The following is a 25,165-nucleotide window of genomic DNA, read 5'->3' as shown; positions in this document are numbered from 1 at the left end:
TCAACCATTCATCGACACGTGCATGCCATTGGAAAAGTCAGCAAATTGGGTTAAGGGTTCCTCATAAATTTTTTGAGTCTAATCATGTGCAGAGAGTGAATGTGTGCTCTTTTTGCTGTTACGCCTCACAAATATACCCTTTTTGGACTGAATACTGGTGACAAATGAGTTCTCTATAAAAATGTCAAGCGCCAAAGACAGTGGGTAGGGGAAAGGAGAAACACCGGCACCCCAGACTAAAGAAGGTCTTCGCTGACCTAAGGTATTATCTGTTTGGTGAGATATGAAAGGTTAGTATACTTCAAACTTTTAAACCCAAACCAAACAATAACAAAGGAGATGAACTGTGAGCAGCTTAAGTCAGCACAAGAAGAAAAATGACCATCTTTGGTTTCAAGACAAAAGGTGTTCTTCTATCAGGATAATGCTTAGCTACATACAGCGAGGATGACATTCCAAAGGGTGGAACAGTCTGAATGGGAAACAATGCCCCACGCACCATATTCACAGACATTGCTCCATCTGATTATCATTTATTCCACTGTCTTCAAAAATAATTTGGATGGAAGAAATATGAATTCTGTAGATGAGGTCAGAACAGTACTGAGGGAGCTGGCAGAATCGTTAGCGCGCCGGGCAAAATGCTTAGCGATATTTTGTCTGCCGCTACGTTCTGAGTTCAAATTCTGCCACGGTTGACTTTGCCTTTCATCCTTTCAGGGTCGATTAAATAAGTACCAGTTGTGCACTGGGGTCAATATAATCGACTTAATCCGTTTGTCTGTCTTTGTTTGTCCTCTCTGTGTTTAGCCCCTTGTGGGTAGTAAATAAATAGGTACTGGGGGAGTATTTTTCATCACGGTTAAATGAATTTTGGTAAAGGGGCCTTGCAAGTCTACCAGATATATGGGAGAGCATTGTAGAAAATGAAGGAGAGTACAGTTTAGATAAACAAAGTTCTTTTTTAATCTTAAATTTGAAAAACAAAAGAAGTATAAAAAAACCGCATTATTCATGGGATGATCCAATAATATATATAAATGAATGAATTCTGTTGGCGTTTTAACTTTGGGGTGTTTGTGTGTTATAAAGTCCAGCAATGGGTATCAGCTATCAGGTACTATTATACAACAAAAATCAATTGCTTTACTGGTGATATATCTGAAAACCTGTAGACACTGGTAGAGTTTATATAAGTACTGACAAGGACACAGAGTAAGCAATTCATCTTATCGCATAATTCTATAATTGCTTCATCAACATTGTGCAATAGAATTGCTCACTCTATTCTCTTTGTTAATATATACTGTGCATGGTTGAATGCACCCATCTTGATGTAAGCTTTGGGTTATTAGGGGTACAACATGGATTCTCAATCAGGCTATTATATGTCTAGAAACATACAAAAATATCCATGCATACTTCTCTACATATGTACTGTACAATATTCACACAAACACACACTCACTGTCCCTCCCTGTATGTGTGTATATATATATATATATATATATATATATATATATATATATATATAATATATATATACACACACATTTTATGATTCTGTACTGTTACTGTTCATCTCTCACTCAGTGATTTAATATAACTTATCCCTCTCTCTTTATGAGATCAGCAACAATGTGCTCCTTTTTTTGTTGAATTTTCTATCATGGATCAATACATTATATATATATATATATATATATATATATATATATATATACACACACACACACACACATTTATATATATTTATGTATGTGTGTCTGTGTTTGTCCCCACAACATCGCTTGACAATCGATGCTGGAGTGTTTACATCCCCCGTAACTTAGCAGTTCAGCAAAAGAGACCGATAGAATAAGTACAAGGCTTACAAAGAATAAGACCTGGGTCGATTTGCTTGACCAAAAGGCAGTGCTCCAGCATGGCCACAGTCACATGACTGAAACAAATAAAAGAGTAAAAGAGCTGGTTCTATTGACAGCCACCAAGTTGTACAAGAATTCACAATCTTCAAAGGCTCTTAATCATTGATAGCAAGGTTAAGTTGTTTGTAGGCACTTTGTCTTGTTGAAGAATGAGAAGACCGTTTATAGGTTTCAGATTCTCTTATACTTGTTTCAGTCATTTGATTGTGGCTATGCTGGAGCACTGCCTTTAGTTAAACAAATGAACCCCAGAACTTATTCTTTGTAAGCCTAGTACTTTTTATGGGCAAGCATTCAGCACAAGTGTGGGATACTGCCAAATGTAAAGCATAACATCTAAATAGAAGTAATGATGGAATTTCTTTTAATTTCTGGAAAGCACCATTGTTGACTCCTATCATTACTCTAGCATTGTCAGTTCCTATAGCCAGTAAATTTTTTATATCTAATTTCTTTTTCACTAATTCAATTTTTAAGGCATCTACAACACCATCTGCATCACGTTTCTAAAGATACCATACTGAGATATGTATGTACCACTTTTTTGTGAGTGTCAATTCATAACAATTTGTTTATCGCTATTATCATTGGATTCATCTAATAACAGGCTAAATTGTCCATCTCCTCTATCGAAAATCAAATCTCCACCAAAATATGGAGATAGAACATTTCTCACAATATTTTGCACACATTTTGTACAATGTAATTTCACTTTGGACATAATATCACTATCAGACATATAATTCTTACATAACTCTATTAAGTGATCACAGCTATTAAATGGTGAGTGGCAACAAACAAACATTGCTAAATTTGCTTCTAGCATAGATGTCTTATCATTTTTGGATTTAATAAAATTGGTTAGCGGAATCATTTGCTGTGGAGTCAATTGATACTTTATGTTTCTTTGCTTCACAGAGAATATTTTGCCAACATATTACATCTACAATATCCGCAATGTGCTTTAGATTGGTCACTAGGTACTTCACACAACCACTTAGTAAACGGTGGCATCTTAAGCCATTCCTTTCGAAATTTTTGCTGGTACAACTTTGTTTTTTCTTTGCTAATTATAATGTAGAGGGAAGCGAGAAAATAAATTGAATGACTAATATAGAATTGAAAACATAACTTATCAGTTTGTCGCTAACATTCTTCCATTTGCCATTAACAATTCTTATGTTTGCTGCTCACAAATTCTTGAGGTGAAGAATACTGATTCAGGATGCAAGGTGGCCAACTTATAAATGGAAAAGTAAAATCTGCCGAAATCCTAAAACTGTGTTCTGATATAAACCTGGGAACATCATATTTCACTTCCAATCTTACATTTAATATCTATTGGTAAAACCACAAATATAACTACAATACTTGAAAAAAAAAGGTAAGTAGAAATATAAAGGGGGACACACTGCCCCCCCCCCCACTACTTCTATACAAGGTATATAATCCAAAACAAGCATGAAAAAACAAAGGCCTATTTTAAATCAGTCAACCTGTCATGATAAGAACTCATCACTACAGAATAAAGCATTGTTAGGACAAGAATTTCCATGCTTTCATTCTTTGAAACATATTTACATTATTGTGTAGTGAGTTCAGGTGCTGATATGAGTCATCTTCTCCCCTTCCACCCACCAGTACCACTCTGTATAGCAGCCTGGAAAAGTTCATAACTTGAGAAACTGCCTTTTGATAAACTTTCATTTGAAGTTTCAAGGAAGTGAAAGAAAAATTCAACAATAGCGGAGATAGTACTAAAATTTGGCTATATGATACATCAACAAAAGGAGAAAAGGAGGAAAAAGAAAAAAGGTAACTATTGCAGAAATATCATGAACAGAGAAAAATATTTAAAAAAGACTAAATAAAATTTTAAATCTGCTTTTTTCTCTGCTAAATGCTAGATTCAAAAATTTTCTGCTAAATGCTGGTCTCTGCGCATTTTCAGTGTTTATCGCTCCCGAGCATCTGCCACATACAAAAACTATCTTCCTAGTTAGCCTTCCTTTGATATTACTGCATCTCTTATATGTCCATAGCTTACACTGGGTACATCTTACAGAGTTTCTACCTACGCCTCTACTACAGATTGAGCAGGGCCATCTACCTGAAGGGATTTGTGGTTTGCCTGCCTTCCTACTTGTTAGGACTTTGGTTTTAGCTAGTTTGACTCTAAGGCCCTTCGATTCTAATCCTTGTTTCCACACTTGAAACTTCTCCTCTAGTTCTGATAGTGACTCAGCAATTAGAGCAAGGTCATCAGCATAGAGGAGCATCCAGGGGCATCCTGTCTTGAATTCCTCCGTTATTGCCAGGAGGACTGATAAATAGGAGGGGGCTGAGGACTGAACCTTGGTGGGCCCCTACCTCTACCCTGAATTCTTCAGCGTACTCGTTGCCAACCCTCACCTTACTTACAGCATCCCTGTACATGGCTTGCACAGCTCTCACTAACCATTCATCTATCCCTAGTTTCCTCATTGACCACCAGATAAGGGATCGGAGGGGGGGGACCCTGCCAAAGGCTTTCTCCATGTCAACAAAAGCCAGGTACAGGGGCTTATCTTTGGCTAGGTATTTCTCCTGCAGCTGTCTTAGCAGAAATATGGCATCAGTGGTGCTTTTCCCTGGCACGAATCCAAACTGCATCTCGTCCAAGTTGACTCTCTCCCTAATCAGTTGGGCTATGACCCTCTCCATAACTTTCATTACCTGATCCAACAGCTTGATACTTCTGTAATTATTTGTATCTAAAGCGTCACCTTTACCTTTGTAGCAGTTGACTATTATGCTACTACACCAGTCATTGGGTATGACTCCTTCGTGTACCACCTGGTTAACTATACGGTGACTAGGCTATAGCCGACACTGCCAGATATTTTGAGCATCTCTGCAGTAATTCCTGATGGGCCTGGGGCTTTCCCTGTCTTCATACTTCTAATTGCCTAAACTACCAAGGTACTGTCAACTCGGATAGCTGGTCCCTCTGTTGGGTCGACATTCGGCAGATTCTCTTTCTCCCATTCATTTTCTTTATTCAGCAACCTTTCATAGTGGCCTCTCCAAACCTCTCTCTTTACATCCTCATTTAGCGCAAGTGAACTATCATCCATGCAAACACATTTCTTTCCTACCACATCACGATTCTCTCTCACACACTGTCTTGCAATACGAAATACCTCAAGTCTTTGGTCCTCACGGTGCAGAACATCGGCAAATTTTTTTCTTATCTGCTTCACCTCTGGCTAAATAAACCTGCCTCTTAGCTTCCCTTCTGGCAGTCTGATACAATTCCCTGCTACCACCGTTCTTCCAATCTTTCCAAGCCTGTTTCTTTTGTCTAATAGCCTTGTCTACAACATTGTCCCACCACCACGTTATTTTGGGTCGAGAGGGGACTTTGCACCATCCACAGATCTGGTCGGTGGCCCTTAGCAGGTTGTCCAGTAAGAACCTCCAGTTGTCCTCTATACCATTTGAAGCTATATCCCCTTCTATTTCGTCAAAGGCTTCGAGTAATATGTCTCTAAATCTCTGTCCATTTGCAGGATCTTTAAGTCTCCAGACCCTTCTTCTCCTTGCTGGTCATCTTCTGTTCTATTCATGAAAGATTCACAGTATGTTCGACTCATTAAACTTCCATGCTTAAAGATCAAATTTATGGGGAAAGGGAGCCAAAAGAATAGAGCAGTTAATTAACTCACTTCTAATGAAGTACACTGCCTGTATGTTCCAAATGGCATTAAAATAATCAAGAAAATAATCAAGGCCATGCCAGCCTCGGGCCATGCCAGCCTCGCCTGGCCTCCGTGCCGGTGGCACATAAAAAACACCATCCGAGCATGGCCGTTCGCCAGCCTCGTCTGGCACCTATGTCGGTGGCACATAAAAAGCACCCACTATACTCACGGAGTGGTTGGTGTTAGGAAGGGCATCCAGCTGTAGAAACACTGCCAGATCAGACTGGGCCTGGTGCAGCCTTCGGGTTTCCCAGACCCCAGTTGAACCGTCCAACCCATGCTAGCATGGAAAGCGGACGTTAATCGATGATGATGATGATGATGATGATGATGATGAAGAAGCTGGGAAAATTTATCAAAATAACTTTTTTACATTCTACAGCTAATGCTTGGATTTAGCAAAAAAAAAAAGAAAAAAAACATCATACTTTTTATGAGGAAAAGTTATAAATACTTAAAAAACAAACAAGTTTTGTTTCATACAACCATTAGTGGTTTCAAATTGGATGAAGTCAACAACATTTAATGACTTTTATATTTTGGGATCAACTCTCATCCTTCTGCAGCAAACGGAAATGACTAATTTGTGGTTTGCACTAACATAAAAAATTTATATAAATACATCAAGATTACAGTTGCGTTTAGCTAAGAATCGAAATTGGATCAGGTATTCAGCATGGCAAGAAATTATCTGTTACAGAACAGAACAATGTTTGAATTATTAAAAACATTTGTTTTTAAAGAAAAATATTGTAACTGAATAAAAAAAATGTGTGAACTGCTGCTTCAGAGATTGCAAGTTCAAATTATACCTATTTCTTTACTACCCACAAGGGGCTAAACACAGAGAGGGCAAACAAGGACAGACAGACGGATTAAGTCGATTATATCGACCCCAGTGCGTAACTGGTACTTATTTAATCGACCCCAAAAGGATGAAAGGCAAAGTCGACCTCGGCGGAATTTGAACTCAGAATGTAACGGCAGACGAAATACTGGTAAGCATTTCGCCCGGCGTGCTAATGTTTCTGCCAGCTCGCTACCTTTTCAAATTATACCTGTGTCCTCCATTAAGGAGTGGGTGCTAAACAGTCTTCTTCAAGGTTGAGGGAAAACAATTTGAGCAATCATTTAAACAAAATATAAAACAAGTTAGCAAATGATTAAATTTAGATGCTGTTAATGCACCTTATCTTCTTCAAAATCACATTCGATGACTGGCATCCATGCTGGCGGAGTGCAAAGAGCACCATACGAGCGTGATCGTTGACAGAGCGGCTAACCAGCTTCCATGCCAGTGGCACATAAAAGGTACCATTTGAGTGTGATTGTTACCAGTGTCGCCTTACTGGCACTTGTGCCCGTGCTAGTAGGGTGCCAAGAGCACCATCCAAGCGTGATTGTTGCCAGAGCAGCCAACTGGCTTCTGTGCCGGCGGCATATAAAAGGGCACCATTTGAGCATGATCGTTACCAATGTCACCTTACTGGCACCTGTGCTGGTGGCACGTGTAAAAAGATTCAAGCGAGGTCGTTGCCAGTACCACATGACTGGCCCCTGTGCCGGTGGCACTTAAAAAGCACCCACTATGCTCTTGGAGTGGTTGGCGTTAGGAAGGGCATCCAGCTGTAGAAACTCTGCCAGATCAAGACTGGAGCCAGGTGCAGCCATCTGGTTTGCCAGCCCTCAGTCAGAATTGTCCAACCCATGCTAGCATGGAAAGCGGACGTTAAACGATGATGATGATATTTCAGATACACCAAGAACTGTAGCTCTCAAACTCTTTCAGGTCATCATACCACACAGATGCACACATCTATTCCCCAGCAACTTTTAATTTATTAAAATATCGTTCAGAATAGTAGTATTTTTTTTTTTTCAGTACCTTTGAGTATAAATAATTTCTTGGTAATATTACAAAAGAAACAGAGTAATAGATCAGAAGAAACATCACAAAAGAAATATATGTCAATTGACTCTTCTTACTGGCTAGCATGAAATTTTACCAAGTTGGTGTATCATCAATGGGTGATCGACTTTAATGATTATAAAGCCTGTGGAAATGGTAGTTATGACTATCATACTAGAACTGGGCACCACTGCATAGTGCCAAGGACTCCAAATTTGCCATCAAGATGTAGGACAAGATACTGCAATAGCCTGGGCTTCAGAGGTCCACAGCTCTTCAATATCCTCCCGAAGGACCTGAGAGACCTGCATGGGGTGAATGTAGGTGTCTTCAAAATAAAGCTGGACTTCTTCCTGTCAGGTGTCCCAGATGAACCAACTTCATGGCAGGAGGTGCAGATGAGGGCAGCTGCATCAAACTATCTCATACACCAAATGTCAATTGTTAAAAAGCATTCGTAAAGTAAGATCATGTAGCAACACCGAATAGCGGTGCCTCAGCATGGCCACAGCTCGTGAGCTGAAACTAGATGAAATGAAACGAAAAATGAAAAAATCATAGCTTTCTCTAAAATAGGTGCAACTAGAAATCCAACCTGGCCAGCTGTTAGACAATGTTCATTACCTTAAATGTAATTTGATGAACAAGAATACCAATTCTGAATTGGTAGCTTATAATATCAAAACTATGAGATTGATGTGATGAGAGTAGATGGTGAATGAATTAAAAAAGAATGTCACTAGCGAAATGTGGATGGCGGTAACTATGACTAAAACAATAAATGGAGAAATAATTAAACATGGAACAAATAGGTGTGTTGATAAAAATAATAATGAGAAAGGAGAAAGTCGACGATTCTAATCAGATACATGATGCAATGAAATAAAACAGATAAATCATTTATTACATTAAATTATACCTCACTAACCGGTAAAAATACTGGTACGTAAAAAGCACCAACCGATCGTGGCCGTTGCCAGCCTCGCCTGGCACGTAAAAAGCACCCACTACACTCTCAGAGTGGTTGGCGTTAGGAAGGGCATCCAGCTGTAGAAACACTGCCAGATCAGACTGGGCCTGGTGCAGCCTCCTGCCTTCCCAGACCCCAGTCGAACTGTCCAACCCATGCTAGCATGGAAAACGGACGTTTAAATGATGATGATAGTCTTCAAGCTATGGAAACCATAATAACACAATGATAACCAATAAAATTATTGTAATTCAAAAATGTGCTTTAATTAGATCTAAAGATAGAATTCTACATATCACCTCCCATTTTCCTTCAAAGATCAGCAATACATGGCTAACTAAGAGACTCTATCTTATATAGACCACAGGAAATTTATCTGTGAAATTATACCAGATGGAACCCCAAAAACATTTGAATAGTCAACCGTTATGATGAAGAGATGTCAAGAACTGTCACAGAAACAAAATGGGGAATAAATCTTAATATGAAACAAAAAAAAAAAAACAAGACAGCGAAGAAAAAAACATACATAAAAACTGATAACAAATATCTTTTTCTTTCCCTTCAATTAGCAGGCAAAAAAAGAAAAAAGAAATCTAAGTATCTAACATTATTTACTTATGTAAGTGGTAGATATAAACAAAATGCTATGGCAAAGCAGTCGTCACAAGCACCTAAACATATTCTTCAACAGTGACAAATATATATATATTTCGTATCATAAGGCTGATGTATGTACATACATGTTTTCAATTTTCCTCTTTCCAACATAAACAAACAACATAGTTTATTGATAAACACAACTGCATAACTGCTGGCTATTTGAATGACTAAATGCTATATTCCAATAAGACCAACGCTTATACTGAAGCCAACTCAATCCTGTCTTCATATCTCAAAATCTAGGTTCTTCGAGTCATTCTCGCTGTCCTCATCTAAATCAGCAAAGTAAACAGTTGCTGGAAAAATTCATCACCCCCAAGATTACAACTGCAGAGCTATTTACATAGGTAAAAGTCAAGATCAAGTTACTAGACACTCAACTATATTTAGGACATACCACTCTCCTAATTTGTCTTGAAAATCTGAATCAGAAGCAGCAGAGATTCTCAGCAGCCAACAACTTCAGCAGAAATGTCAGCTCTTCACATTAACATTGTCATATTTTCTTCAGCTGGATATTGATGGTGAATCAAAGAGCTGACAGCTATACACCAACACCGAGTGTCAGATAATATAACATGTGAACCTACCACTATATAAACAGTTACGTAAACAAAGTTTCATTTGAAAATAAATACTGCTTTGATACTCTCACACTTTTACAGCTGTTTTCTATGCTTGGATGGGTTGGCTGGTTCTACAATTTTAGAGATTTGCACAAGTTGTTGAAACAGGTGTTATACAGTTAGGTTCCCTTCAGAGTAACTATTCAATTATGACATAGGAACAGTACATTTTTTCTTCAAACATCAAAAAGGAGAAAGCACTTGGTCTTACATTATTAAGGTATAATGCATAGAGGGTTGGAAATTATTATTTTTGAGGTCAGAATAGGGTTGTGTAATCTGTACTATCATAAATGGAAACTATACCAGTAATGTACCATAGATCATCATCATCATCATCATCGTCTAACGTCCGCTTTCCATGCTAGCATGAGTTGGACGGTTCAACTGGGGTCTGGGAAGCCCGAAGGCTGCACCTGGCCAGTCAGATCTGGCAGTGTTTCTACAGTTGGATGCCCTTCCTAATGCCAACCACTCCGTGAGTGTAGTGGGTGCTTTTTATCTGCCACGGACACAGGTGCCAGACGAGGCTGGCGAACGGCCACGCTCGGATGGTTTTATTTTTTTTATGTGCCACGGACACAGGTGCCAGACGAGGCTGGCGAACGGCCACGCTCGGATGGTTTTATTTTTTTTATGTGCCACGGACACAGGTGCCAGACGAGGCTGGCGAACGGCCACGCTCGGATGGTTTTATTTTTTTTATGTGCCACGGACACAGGTGCCAGACGAGGCTGGCGAACGGCCACGCTCGGATGTTTTATTTTTTTTATGTGCCACGGACACAGGTGCCAGACGAGGCTGGCGAACGGCCACGCTCGGATGGTTTTATTTTTTCTATGTGCCACGGACACAGGTGCCAGACGAGGCTGGCGAACGGCCACGCTCGGATGGTTTTATTTTTTCTATGTGCCACGGACACAGGTGCCAGACGAGGCTGGCGAACGTCCACGCTCGGATGGTTTTATTTTTTCTATGTGCCACGGACACAGGTGCCAGACGAGGCTGGCGAACGATGATGAATATTTTAGTAAGATGACCTATGTACCAAACAATGATAATTCAAACCAAACATCAATGAAACCTAACCTCATCCAATTACTGTTACTCTGACTCCTATTCAGTTAAAGACAACCTGCAAAGTACATGGCCTCCTGCTTCTCTCCACAGTATGTTTCATATTAATTTTCACTAGTCTACTATAGTATTCCAAATTTGGGCATCCACATACTTTAGGAACAATTATACTCTTCTTGCTGCTAACTTCTTGACTATCAAAGCAGGAATGGCATATATTAACAATCAGGCAAAATGAGGCATTGCAATATAAATGTATACTTCATCAAAACACTATGCTACAAATTAAAAAAAGAATTTCTTTCACCCAATCTACTTAACAAAAATGCCATTTCTCAATCTACTAAAAACCAAACTTTCTCACATACCTCCACAATGGTTCATTCTTTATGAATCTACTGGTATCTTCCACTGAGTGTCATCAATTTTGATATACAAGTTAACATTTTTTAAGCCCAATGCATCTAAAAATATTCCTAATTTTGATGTGCTGACTGGTTCAGTGGTTTTATTTACCATACATTCATTACTGGTTTGGATTTGTTAAGACTCAATTACATATATTATTCTTTATTGCCCACAAAGGGCTAAACATAGAGGGAACAAACAAGGACAGACAAACGGATTAAGTCGATTACATCGACCCCAGTGTGAACCGGTACTTTATTTATCGACCCCTAAAGGATGAAAGGCAAAGTCTACCTCAGCAGAATTTGAACTCAGAACGTAACGACAGATGAAATACCTATTTCTTTATTACCCACAAGGGGCTAAACACAGAGGGGACAAACAAGGACAGACATAGGTATTAAGTCGATTACATCGACCCCAGTGCGTAACTGGTACTTAATTTATTGACCCCGAAAGGATGAAGGGCAAAGTCGACTTCGGCGGAATTTGAACTCAGAACGTAACGGCAGATGAAATACCGCTAAGCATTTCGCCCAGCATGCTAACGTGTCTGCCAGCTCGCCGCCTTCTTAAGACTCAATTACATATAATTAAACAGTTTCATGTTATTAAAACTAATTTCCATTTTTTCTTTCCCAAATCAAAACATTCTCAATATACTGAATCTAAGAAGGACCTGCTAAATGTTTATTATTCTACCATTTTGTTTAATATGAGAGTATATAGCAATTTACATCTCTAACTAAACAACATGTAAACATTGTTTTATTAAAGATACCTTTCCGCTTTCTTTAAAAAACACTCCAAAGTTAAGGAATTAAAGAAATAGCTTGAAGGCGAAGAATTAATACAGATTATTTTATTGGCAGAAATGTTATGGCAAAAGAAGCAATTCTCAAAACCCAAGCGTCAATGACATGGCAATACTAACCATTATTTAGTTTAATATTTCAATTCATAACCAATAATTCTATTCTGAAACAAAGGTTCACTGTGTACCTTAATCTAACTATTGGTGCCAATAGATTAATTTAAAAAAATTTTTTTTTAGTGTTTATGGAGCCTGGGTTGATGGATTGTCAGCTTCCTTAACTCTTTAGTATTTAAACAGGCCATATCCGGCCAAAATATTTAATCTGTTTTATGTTCAAACTGACCAGATCCAGGCCCTCACACCTACCTTACAATGTTATTCTACATTAAGTAATTGCACCATCAAGATCTTGAAGATATGAGATAATGCATGATTAATTCAAATCAATGGGAATCAATAGGCATTATGTTTCATTGAATAATCTGAACACTAAAGGGTTAAGCACAATGTCTAGAAATACATCATTTCACTCTTGTTAGATTAAATCACCAAGCTATACATAGGCACCAAAAGGAGGCGCAACTCACTGGTGTGAGGACGTTTTGTTACCTTGTTACAGGTGAACTCAAATCCCTCTCTATAGCCCGGAGAAAGATAGGCTAAAGATTGTTTCACCCTTTATGTAGATATGTGACATAAAGATGGCATCTTTATGAGGATTGCTATAGGCCAGTACGCACTCAAACACAAGTGCACATGTGAATACACACACACACACGTTTTTAAATTTCGCACATGCCTCTGCCATTTATGCATGAAAAAGGGAGGAAAAATATTTCATGTATGATTACTAGTTTTTACCATCTTTTATTGGCTGAAAATAACAACACCAGTAATACTAGTTCAAACATCATTCAACAATAATCTTTACTCTACATTCATTAAAAAACTGCATAAGCTTGAAAAACAAATTGATAGTCAATATTAGCTTTCCCCATGGGCCATTATTATCCTTACATTCCACATCATCTCCACACTAATGTGTTTTCCATATGGTTCTCTCTCAGACAATACCATAATAGGTGTTTTGCTTTGTGTTGTTTCTAAAATCAAATCTGGTTTTAATTCATTGGAATGCTTATTGGTTCTGGCTCTCAGCCAATTAGTCCATTACTAGGTCAAGATACTATACACCACTTTCCAAACTCCATACATCTAGCCAATAGAACCGATATCAATAGTGTAACCTGGTTAGGACTCTAACCAAAATGGAATTATAATTAGTCTCAATACCACAGAGACTGTCAGTCACCAGTCGCAAATCCGTTAGCTTTGAACTAAATGAATTATTAACATTTCATCATTTTTATAATCATCTTGGACGGTCATTGGTACATCACTACTAACAATATCAAAGTCCATTGATGACCTCAATTTTTTCTAGAAAGTTTTGATATTTAATTTTAATATATAGCATTGTCAAGAAAATAAAATGTAAATTGCTAACAGGACGTCAGCTACAGCTACTTAAAATTTTGTTTTTTAAATCAGTAATTAACAAAGTTTTACCTCACATTGAAATTATGCATATCACATCCGTCTTACAAAAAATATTTCCGTATTTTTCATATGGAATTATCCATACTTATCCCTTTGAAAAAGCAATGCAAATCTTTTGTTTTCCATGGTTTATTGTTAAATCCTTGCAAATGTGACATCATTATGATGTCACATAAAGCAAACACTAGTGATCTTCCCTTTACTGATAAGGAAACTATTTTATTTTTATAAAACATGAAAAAATGGAAACAAATACGTTAAGTGAAGGAAACTTACTAGAGCGAGATTCGCATTGGGAACGTTGTTATTGTATTCTTGTAATTTACTTTGAAGCTCCTCCCGGTTGAGTGTTGCTTCACTTGGTTCTTTCTTTGGTAAAATCTCATCCGGAATTGGACCTGATCTGTAACCAGAATCGGTTTCATCCTGAGGAAAAATAAAAGGTACAACCATTGTTGTTATGATTATTCCTTGCAGGGGAAGTAGGGGGGGGGTCTTTTTCTTTATTTTCTTTTTTTTTTTTTTCTTCTTTTAACTGACAACATCAAATACACAATGAAAGCTAAACAGCAAAACAAAGAGATTTCAATCAGGTAAACTGCCATTTTTGTACTTAGCATAAAAAAACTTACTAAATCAAATTATTATTGTCACTAATTAAAAGTAATTATCTAATTTATTTAATAGACACATTGTGGATTACAATATTGTATTTATTTTCAGCCAAAATTTATTTTGCAGCATGTAAGACACATATTAGCCATTCAGGGACACACAGACGATTAACTTTGCTTAAACATTTATTGAGAAACATTGTCAGCAACCAGGTTGCAGTTTGGAGCAATGTGAATTTGGATACCATATTCATCATCATCATCGTTTAACGTCCGCTTTCCATGCTAGCATGGGTTGGACGGTTCAACTGGGGTCTGTGAAGCCAGAAGGCTGCACCTGGCCAGTCTGATCTGGCAGTGTTTCTATGGCTGGATGCCCTTCCTAACGCCAACCACTCCGTGAGTGTAGTGGGTGCTTTTTACGTGCCACCCACACAGGTGCCAGATGGAACTGGCAAACGGCCACGGACGGATGGTGCTTTTTACATGCCACCGGCACGGGGGCAAGGCGAGGCTGGCAACGGCCACGAACGGATGGTGCTTTTTACGTGCCACCGGCACGGGGGCCAGGTGAGGCTGGTAACGGCCACGAACGGATGGTGCTTTTTACGTGCCACCGCCACGGAGGCCAGTTGGGGCGGTGCTGGCAACGGCCACGATCGGATGGTTCGCTTACTTGTCACCGGCACTGGTATCACAGCCGCAATTTCCATTGATGTTGATCGACTTCAATTTTGGTTCTGCTTTCTGATATCTGATTTGATTTGGTTTGATTTGATATTAGAATCAATAAATGTTCAAGTGAAGTTAAAAGTCTTTGTATGTTCCTGACTGACTAATGCGTGTCTTCCATGCTGTGGTCGTTTTAGTTTCAACATACAATGTCAGGTTGAAACACTTGCCATGCAAGTACATCTCTGTAATTTAATTATTTTATCCACTATAAAAGAACAATGCTAAATAATTCCATAAAAAGATATTTAAATTAATTGGAACTACTCTACAGAATTTCACATGCCCAAATGAATCTAAATTTCTTATATAGTACCATTATTACATTGACAATTACAAATATATAAGCCTAGAAATCAATCAAGAAGCACCGTTACATTGAATAAATGAAATATTTACCAGCTACATGTTCTGGCAATGTTAAAGCAAGATGCAGTACAAAATTTGCTATAATTACTTTATACAACTAGACTGGGGTAACTGTATATGTAGTTACTAGCAAAATAAAAAGCAACTTAGGGAAAAAATGTACAACAACAAAAAATATTTTAAGAATAAATTCAACAAATTCTTGTTTAAATAATTGGGATGGAACCAAAAAAAAAATAATAATGCTATGAATTTTAATAACTCTAGGGTTACAGGATAGCCAAAGCATTCACTAGCAGTGAAATAAACAGCTTTTCACCAACCTGAAATCTTATTGGAGGAATTTTGGAATGTATATCTCTAAACAACAACTGTAACTTTTCCCAATCCCAACAGGCCACCATGTCTTTTACTTTATGAGGCAGTTGTTCTTGATCCCTCAAAGATTTGGTGACCCACAGGAATGGTGATAAAACGGGTTCATGAATATCAATTCTCAGAGGACTATCTTCTCTGTAAACTTGAGAGAGCTCCCTGGTACAACTCTGTTTAACAGGAGAAACAGGTGTTTATGATTTCACATCCATTAAAGGTTCTGGTCTCAACATGTCTATGCACTGAGAGGCAAGTGGTGTCTGAGAATATGCATGCGTTTGTAGATAAAGTGGCATAATATAATAAGACTACATCAACACTAAACTATAAGAAATCATTTAGTTAATGAAATGTTAACAAATAGCAAAAATCAAAGTTGAATCAAGAATTTTTTTTTCCTTTTCAGATCTGTTCATTCTCTTAACCCTTTCAGTACCAACCCGGCTGAAACTGGCTCTTGCTTTGAGTACAAATGTCTTGTTTTCCTAAGTTTTGAATTAAAATCTTTCACCAAACCTTAGACACAATTTATGTTCCTAACACTAGCTGAATGATAACAAAGTTATTTTTCTAAATTCTTTGTTATATTTAAAGTTAATTGAAAAAAACACAGAATATATCAAAATAAATACGGTAATGAAAAGGGTTAATGGTGATGAAATAAACAAATTATTTTTTATATTACTATTCCTCTTACATAAGACTAAAGAAGTTTCCTAATCTATTGGAAAATCAACATTAAAGTCAGATGTGGGAGAAGGGTTTTTCAGGATGTAAAAGTCTATGTATGTAAGAAATACTGAAATCTACACTAAAACTCTAAATTAATCTATTTTTTCTTTTTACTTTTTATACTTCTTAACCCTTTTGTTATCGTATTTATTTTGAGATGCTCTGTGTTTCTTTCAATTACGTTAAATATCACAAATAATTTAGTAAAATAACTTAGTTATCATTCAGCTGGTGTTAGGAACATAAATTGTGACTAAGGTTTGTTGGAAGATTTTAATTCAAAACTTATGAAAACAAGACATTTGAACTCAGAGCCAGAGCTGATTTCAGCCGGGTTGGTAACGAAAGGGCTAAGGTAACTATAGCAGGACTCAAGACCTAAGTGTCTCTGATCATTATCTTGCTAAAGCAATGAAATACCAGCCAGAGAAGTCTGGAACATAAAAATAAAGAATTTGCAACACATAGGCGCAGGAGTGGCTGTGTGGTAAGTAGATTGCTAACCAGCCACATGGTTCCGGGTTCAGTCCCACTGTGTGGCATCTTGGGCAAGTGTCTTCTGCTATAGCCCCGGGCCGACCAAAGCCTTGTGAGTGGATTTGGTAGACGGAAACTGAAAGAAGCCTGTCGTATATATGTATATATATATATATGTGTGTGTGTGTGTGTGGTGTGTGTGTGTGTGTTTGTATGTCTGTGTTTGCCCCCCTAGCATTGCTTGACAACCGATGCTGGTGTGTTTATGTCCCCGTCACTTAGCGGTTCGGCAAAAGAGACCGATAGAATAAGTGCTGGGCTTACAAAGAATAAGTCCCGGGATCGAATTGCTCGACTGGGGGCGGTGCTCCAGCATGGCCGCAGTCAAATGACTGAAACAAGTAAAAGAAAGAATAAAAGAACATAAATTTTAAGTAAAGATGCGATGTCAAGGATTTGTAGTCAGTTCATTTTGTGTCATTAAGCCGACAACAGAGAACTCTCCCGCTGCTCAGGTTATCAAGCTAACAGATGTAAAGACTCCATCAAGGGATCTGGTACCTGTTGTTGAGATTTGGGCAAACTAAGGTATGTGCAGAAAACAACATATGAGTTAGTAAAAATATTGTCAAATTGCCATATAGTAAAAGTGTCTATGAGGGAAAAGAGAGAAGATGTTATAATATCAGCATCACTTTACTTTTAGTCTCCTCCCTTATGCTTTATAAGATTAGACGAATTGCACCCAGCCAAACTGGTTACCATGCCAGATGCACAACAGCATGATAACATTTAGAGTGCCAAAACACATAGAATTCACTGTGTGAACAGATTTCCTATTTGTTGATTACAAGACCCCATAAAAGAAAGCCTGAATCTAGAAGCTACTGATATATTTCTAATGTAGAAGTAAAATTACTATTAGTATAGAAACCTTATTGAAAAGACTCTTTGATGCCATTATAATAAAAGAGGTCCAGGTCTAGAGTTCATGAATAATCTGCACCACATGTAGATCAGTTGAGCCCAAAAGGTGGGCACGATTTTAATGGGAAAAAAAATGCTGGAGATGTGAAAAGTAAAACTATGTTTGTGAATGTAGAGGGTAAGTTATATTTGCAAGTGTCATCATCATTTAATGTCTATTTTCCATGCTGGCATGGGCTGGGTGGGCCATGGAGCTGCACCAAGTTCCAGTAATATCTTTGACATGGTTGCTATGGCTGGATGCCCTTCCTAATGCCATCCACCTTAGTGTAAACTGGGTACTTTTTGAGCCACACTTTCAGGACATTTGTACATATATATATATATATATATATATACATTTACACATACATGTATACATATACATCTATATCTATAGAAATACATCTATACATATACATGTATACATATACATCTATATATATATACAAGTATATATATACATCCATATATATATACAAGTATATATATACATCCATATATATACAGGTGTGTGTGTGTATATATATATATATACATCTATATATATATATATATATATATATATATACATCTCTCTCTATATATATATACATATATATATACATCTCTCTCTCTATATATACATGTAAATTGAAATTTAAAATAATAAGAGTTTAAAATTGAATATTAATTTTATTAATATCAATTTAAAACTAATGGTGTAGCATATTGAAAAGTCTGAAGTTATACCCTCACATTTCACTGATAAACAAAAAATAACTTCCTTTATTCCATTAAATATGTATCAGCTGTGCCCATTCTGCCCATAAGAAATGAGCAAATAATACAATGTGCTTGCAGGCCGTAACAAAGGGTCAACGCTGGGATGCATATATACACACACATATATATATATATAATATATACACACACAAGAATATATACATACATACATATGCCTCGTCTGGCACCTGTGTCGGTGGCACATAAAATCACCCACTACACTCTCGGAGTGGTTGGCGTTAGGAAGGGCATCCAGCTGTAGAAACACTGCCAGATCTGACTGGCCTGGTGCAGCCTTCGGGCTCCCCAGACCCCAGTTGAACCGTCCAACCCATGCTAGCATGGAAAGCGGACGTTAAATGATGATGATGACGATGATGTGTGTGTGTAAAAAATATATATAAAAATACAAAATGGGACAAGAATGCAAAACACTCAAATAGACGACACAAAAAACGGACGGGTCATTCGAAGCCTCTAATCTTCAGTCAAGAACCGGATTGAGATTGCTCTGATCCGGCCAGCCCCAAGGAAAAACTAAGCTACGAACATTAGATTTCTTGGAAAAAGGATCGAATGTATACGAAACAAGGACAGAAAAACGGATGATGCCACACGAATATAAATACAAATACTATATTAAATGGCTAGGCTCATTCCATCTTTGCTGCCTTTGTTTAATTTGCAACATCAAATGACAGGACAAAGTCCCCATCACAGGGGTTCTTGCAAGACGCGACAATCTAAGTGCAACTGAGGTGGGTTGGCCATGTGGTATGCATGGAAAACACTTGGCTACCTAAAACCCTACTCTGTGGTCAACTTAGCTCTGGTGCTTGGCCCACTGCTTCATTATAAGGACACTCTAAAAACCTGTTTTAAAATCTATAAGATATACCTGAAGACATGAGAATCAGAGGCCTTAGATAAAGCTCAGTGGAGAAGCTGTTGCTACCTAACATTTCCAGCTTTGAGGCAGCCAGGATCAAGACTCCGAAGGTAAAAGAGCTCAACAAAGAACCGAGTTCAATCTACTCCCAAATAATGGAGGCTTCTACAGCAAAGTTTACAAATCCTGGATAGATATGAATTCCCACATCAAGTTAAGAACATTGTGCAGCTGTGTCCGGTTGAACCCTCATTTATTGAAGTGATAAGAGAGTCCAATAAATATCGATAAGGGAGGGAGGGAGGGAGAGGGAGAGAGCAATGCAGTGGGATCACAAGCAGCAAAACGGAAAAGAAGTGTTTCGTGCATAACAAGTCCATAAGTACACCAATAAAATAAATTCTTTCAAAACATGCAAACCTCCAAAGAAGTAGCTGTTGGCTTTCAAAACCTATGCGACCAAACTAGTAATGAAAGGTGTTCTGAAAGCACAGTTCCTAGATTAAGAAATAGGTAGAAAATGTTCAGGGACTATTTCAGAACTATTTGTTATCTCTGCTGGCAGCAAAGAGTATCTCTCTCACTCATCATCATCGTTTAACGTCTGCTTTCCATGCTAGCACGTGTTGGACGTATGACTGAGGGCTGGCAAACCAGATGGCTGCACCAGGCTTCAATCTTGATCTGGCAGAGTTTCTACAGCTGGATGCCCTTCCTAATGCCAACCACTCCGAGAGTGTAGTGGGTGCTTTTTATGTGCCATCTGCACAGGAGGCGGTACTGGCAACGACTTTGCTCGAATCTTTTACACATGCCACCAGCACAGGTGCCAGTAAGGCGACATTGGTAACGATCATGCTCGAATGGTGCCCTTTTACATGCCACCAGCACGGAAGCCGGTCAGGCGGAACTGGCAACAACCTCACTCGAATATTTTTACAGGTGCCAGTGAAGCGACATTGGTAACAATCACGCTCGAATGGTGCCCTTTTACGTGCCACCAGCACGGAAGCCGGTCAGGCGGAACTGGCAACAACCTCACTCGAATCTTTTTACAGGTGCCAGTGAAGCGACGTTAGTAACGATCACGCTCGAATGGTGCCCTTTTACGTGCCATGAGTATGGAAGCCAGTTGGCTGCTGAAGGGTAAATAATGAAGCTGGTATGTGAAATGCAATGATGCATGGTAACAAAACATGAGCAATGAATGGGGAAGATGTGTAAACACTGGGAAAAAATGATTTGAGCATGTACCAGCAGTATGAATGACAGAGCTCAAAATGAGCTGAGAGAAATTAAATGTAATGCAGCAGAGAGAGGAGTGAGCCGACACGGACATGTATGGATGCATGTGAAAGAAAGCAGTTGGAGGAAAAAAAAAGTGTCACACAAACCAAGTGAAAAGCATAGAGAGAAGAGAAAAAAAACAAAGAAAACATGAGAAGTGGTGAAGGCTGCTCTCAGAAGACTGAAACTTATGAAAGAAATGACAAAGACCCAACAAGTGCTAAGATGCTATGCCAGAGAAAACTCATCCAGCCCACCCTCTCTCTCTCTCTCTCTCTCACATGGTTTTCACACGGTTCTTCTATCAAATTTCTCACATAAAGCAGTGGTCAACCAACAGCTATAATTTTTTTTTTTTTATTGCCCACGAGGGGCTGAACATAGAGGGAACAAACAAGGACAGACAAAGGGATTAAGTCGATTACATCGACCCCCAGTGTGTAACTGGTACTTAATTTATCGACCCCCAAAAGGATGAAAGGCAAAGTCGACCTCAGCGGAATTTGAACCCACAACGCAGCAGCGGACGAAATAACACAAAGCATTTCGCCCAGCGTGCTAACGCTTCTACCAACAGCTATAATAGAAGACACTTACCCAAGATGTTGCCCAGTGGGACCAAACCTAGGACAACTTGATTATTTATCTAAGAGGCCATCACGCTGTTAACAGCAACTCAATTACTTCTTTCTTTCCTTAGAGCCTCAATATGAATGAAATGTTACAACCAGCACTTTTTGTGTATAAAAAAAAAAACTAACGACTACAACGTATGATGACCATAGTTTTCCATAATGCTGATATTGTTTAATCTACCAGAGAGAAACTGAATTCTATATTCATTTACTGAATGCTGAACTGGATCACAGAACCTGTAACAATGATATCAGTGTTAGCGACACCAACAAATCAGTTCTTAGTTTCACTTCTTTAATCTCTTCCTTTGCATATAACAGTCTCCTACTTTAAAAAGGCTGCCTTGGGTAAACATTTAATCTGATTCAAAAGTCTTCACAGAATGTGTTTTACAGAATGGCTTTACATCTAGGATATAGTTGCAATTGAGCCAATGAATTATTTTATATTCTCTTTGCCTAGACAAAAGACAAGAGAATCCCAGCTTCAAATCAAGGCTACCTGAAAGCTGCTATTCAAGATGACACCTATTCTACAGGTAGGGATCATTTTATAACACAGAATATTAGGTTCTACAGACCTATTGTTTTTACATCACCTTTTATGTACTTGAACAAATCAAGTTGGATCAGCTAAAAAATCAGAAGCATATAAGCCTCTTAAACAGTTCTGTAGAATTAATGAGCTTAAAATGCAATTAACAATAATGAAATTGTAATTACTGAAAAGCAATAATGAAGGTCCATAAATTCCCTAGATGCAATAACAACAACAATAGCAAAAATAAGGTTACAACCCTCTTTTTCACTAAAAATGTTTTCTGTACATTTTTAGTGTTTGTTGTACATGTACACCTTGCATACACACACACACACAAACTATTTTCTCTGTTAACCTTCCTTTGATATTGTTGCACCTCTTAAGTGTCCATAACTTGCGGAAATTCTACCTATGCCTTTCCTACAGGTTGAGCAGGGCTATCTACCTCAGGGGATTTGTGATTTGTCTGCTTTGTCTTACTAAGACTTGGGTTTTTGCTAGATTAACTCTAAATCCCTTTTATTCTAGACCTTGCTTCCACACCTGAAACTTCTCTAGTTCTGGTAGTGATTCAGCTGTAACTTATGAAAGCATATTCTTTGAGGGGGAGGGCCTTTCACCAGGGACTTTAACCCTTTAGTATTCAGATTATTCTGCCAAATGTAATGTTTATTTATTCACATTGTTTTGGATTAGACATGCATTGTCTTGTAGCTTTGAGATTTTGATAATGTGATTTTTAAAATGACAATGTAGGATAGATGTGAAAGGTGGGATCTGGCTGATTTGAAAAGAAACCAGGTGGAACAGTGTTACTGGATATGGCCAGTTTAAATGCTAAATGCTCTGTTCTGTAGAAATAATATAACACTTCAATGAAGATGAACAAAAGAAAATCTCACTTATAGAAGAATTGTTGAGAAGATATTAAGTTCTAAGAAGCACGTTTACTTTCAAATGAACTCTACCAATCTATAAATGTTCTTTTTCAATTGAGGTTACAGATTCATATATAAAACAAATTTTCTACATTTCACCACTTTAGGATGCTTTGTCAGGTAAAAATCTGCTTAAAGCGAAAAAGAGCATTCTAAGGAAATTCTTGGGTGACTAAGAGATTAATCAAGTTGTTTTGTATAAAGAATTGAGATAGGTGTGTGTGTCATGAAGAACAGTGTAACAAGTAGAACATATTCATTTGAATGGAGACAGAGAGGAGGTGTTGCAATCATCCTAAATCACTAAGATGTTGGCCAACTGATTAAAGAGTCCATAATTCATACCCAGTCACAGCCACAGCAGGTTATCCACAGCTAAGATACTTAATTCTAACTGGCTGTAAAATATATAATATATAAAATAATAAGCAAAATACATACACTTCGTAGATAAAACTAAATATTGTGAGCAGTGCCTAACTGATGAGTGTCTCATTCGATTACAGAGTGAATCCTCCTCTGAATATGGTTTGGCACAGAGTCTACAAATGTCCTCTTCCTGAGGTCAGGCATTCATATATGTAACAAGTTTTCTACAGATAATTTTAGGCGGGTTTAGCACAGTGGTTCTCAACTCCTTTGAACCCCTACAAATAATTGTGGGTGCACCATGTACAAATTTCTAAGCTAAATAACCGAAAATAGCACATATCTTAAGATTCTTTATTCTTGAGTTCGTAGGAAGCATTAGCTCGATGTGTCTTGGCAATTTCTTCAATGTTTGGGCGTATGTTTGAAAGACAAACTCATATTTCTTAATCAATGCATGTAAGTGTTCCTTGCCTTTTGTACTTGATGGTAGAAAGAGTGGAAAATCCCAATTCACATAGATATGAAGTTGAAAATTGCAGCAGAATTGTAAGAGGTATTTTAAAAATCAAAACATATTCATCTTTTACAGAAATCCAGAAAGCTTCAAGTGACAATTTCTTGTGTTTCATCATCATCATCATCATCATCGTTTAACGTCCATTTTCCATGCTAGCATGGGTTAGACGGTTCAACTGGGGTCTGTGAAGCCAGAAGGCTGCATCAGGCCCAGTCTGATCTGGTAGTGTTTCTACGGCTGGATGCCCTTCCTAACGCCAACCACTCCGTGAGTGTAGTGGGTGCTTTTTACGTGCCACCCGCAGAGGTGCCAGACGGAGCTGGCAAACGACCACGGACGGATGGTGCTTTTTACGTGCCACCGGCACAGGGGCCAGGCGAGGCTGGCAACAGCCACGAACGGATGGTGCATCATTAATCAGTAATAGATAAACAGTCGGTAGATATAGCAGCGAGTTTCTCTTCTTCTATCAATGTTAATTCAAAATCATTGGAAGTTTCCACGAATGGGTTTTTGATCCAGTCATATTGTTCAGTTTTCAGTGATGGGAAATATGAACTCAATTTTTCCTATAAACTTACTAAATGCTCAACTATTAACGGGAGTGTTTCATTTATGCCTGTTTCACTTTGATTTAACAAAGGAAACATTTCCAAATTCCCTTTGACAGCTTTCCGTTTCCAAATCTTAAGTTTTCTTTGGAAAGCTTTCATTTTGTTCAGTGGACATTAGAATGTTTTCTTCTTTCCCTTGCATGGCTTGTACTTAAAATATTGAGCTGCTGAAATATATTGGCCAAAAACTGTAACCTGGCAATCCAAAATTCAGAATGAAGAAGGTCACAAAAATTAGATTGTTTCATTTCTTCAAAGAACACAAGAGGTTTATGCGATAGCTCGTGTACACGAGTAAGTACTTTTCCTCTTGACAGCCACTTTACTTCGGTGTGTAAAAGAAGCTGTTTGTGTTGAGAATCTATAAATGGTACAAAACTGGTCTTGTTTTAATAAAGTTCACCATCTGAACAACTTGATCTAAAACTTCTTTTAGTTCCACTCCTAATGTTTTTACCATCAACACCTCTCTGTGAAGAAAGCAGTGAGTGATGAAGATAACTACCATTTATCAAAGTAGTATTCAGAACGTTGAAAATGTCCTCTCATTTCGTAGTAACACTTAATTCTATGCAATTTTATCCTCATTGATAAAACAAATGACTGCTAAGAGTTGCACCTTGTTGGTGATGTCTGTTGAC

General features: G+C 38.0%; 1 protein-coding gene across 3 annotated transcripts in view; it reads right to left on the bottom strand.

Annotated features, from left to right (window-relative positions):
- LOC115213513 overlaps positions 1-25,165 on the bottom strand; it is a 119,691-nt gene that overhangs the window by 22,406 nt on the left and 72,120 nt on the right. For 2 of the 3 annotated variants that reach the window (XM_036503631.1, XM_036503632.1), the window contains exons 3-4: positions 15,740-15,961; positions 13,978-14,127 (exon numbers count right to left, since the gene is read on the bottom strand). In XM_036503631.1, the coding sequence (XP_036359524.1) occupies positions 13,978-14,127; positions 15,740-15,961 (372 nt within the window). The remainder of the gene's footprint in view (positions 1-13,977; positions 14,128-15,739; positions 15,962-25,165) is intronic. The other variant, XM_029782523.2, reaches the window with a different exon arrangement.

Source organism: Octopus sinensis, linkage group LG6 (assembly GCF_006345805.1).
Source record: "Octopus sinensis linkage group LG6, ASM634580v1, whole genome shotgun sequence".
NCBI lineage: Eukaryota > Metazoa > Mollusca > Cephalopoda > Octopoda > Octopodidae > Octopus > Octopus sinensis.
This window is presented reverse-complemented; position numbering and strand designations above follow the sequence as displayed.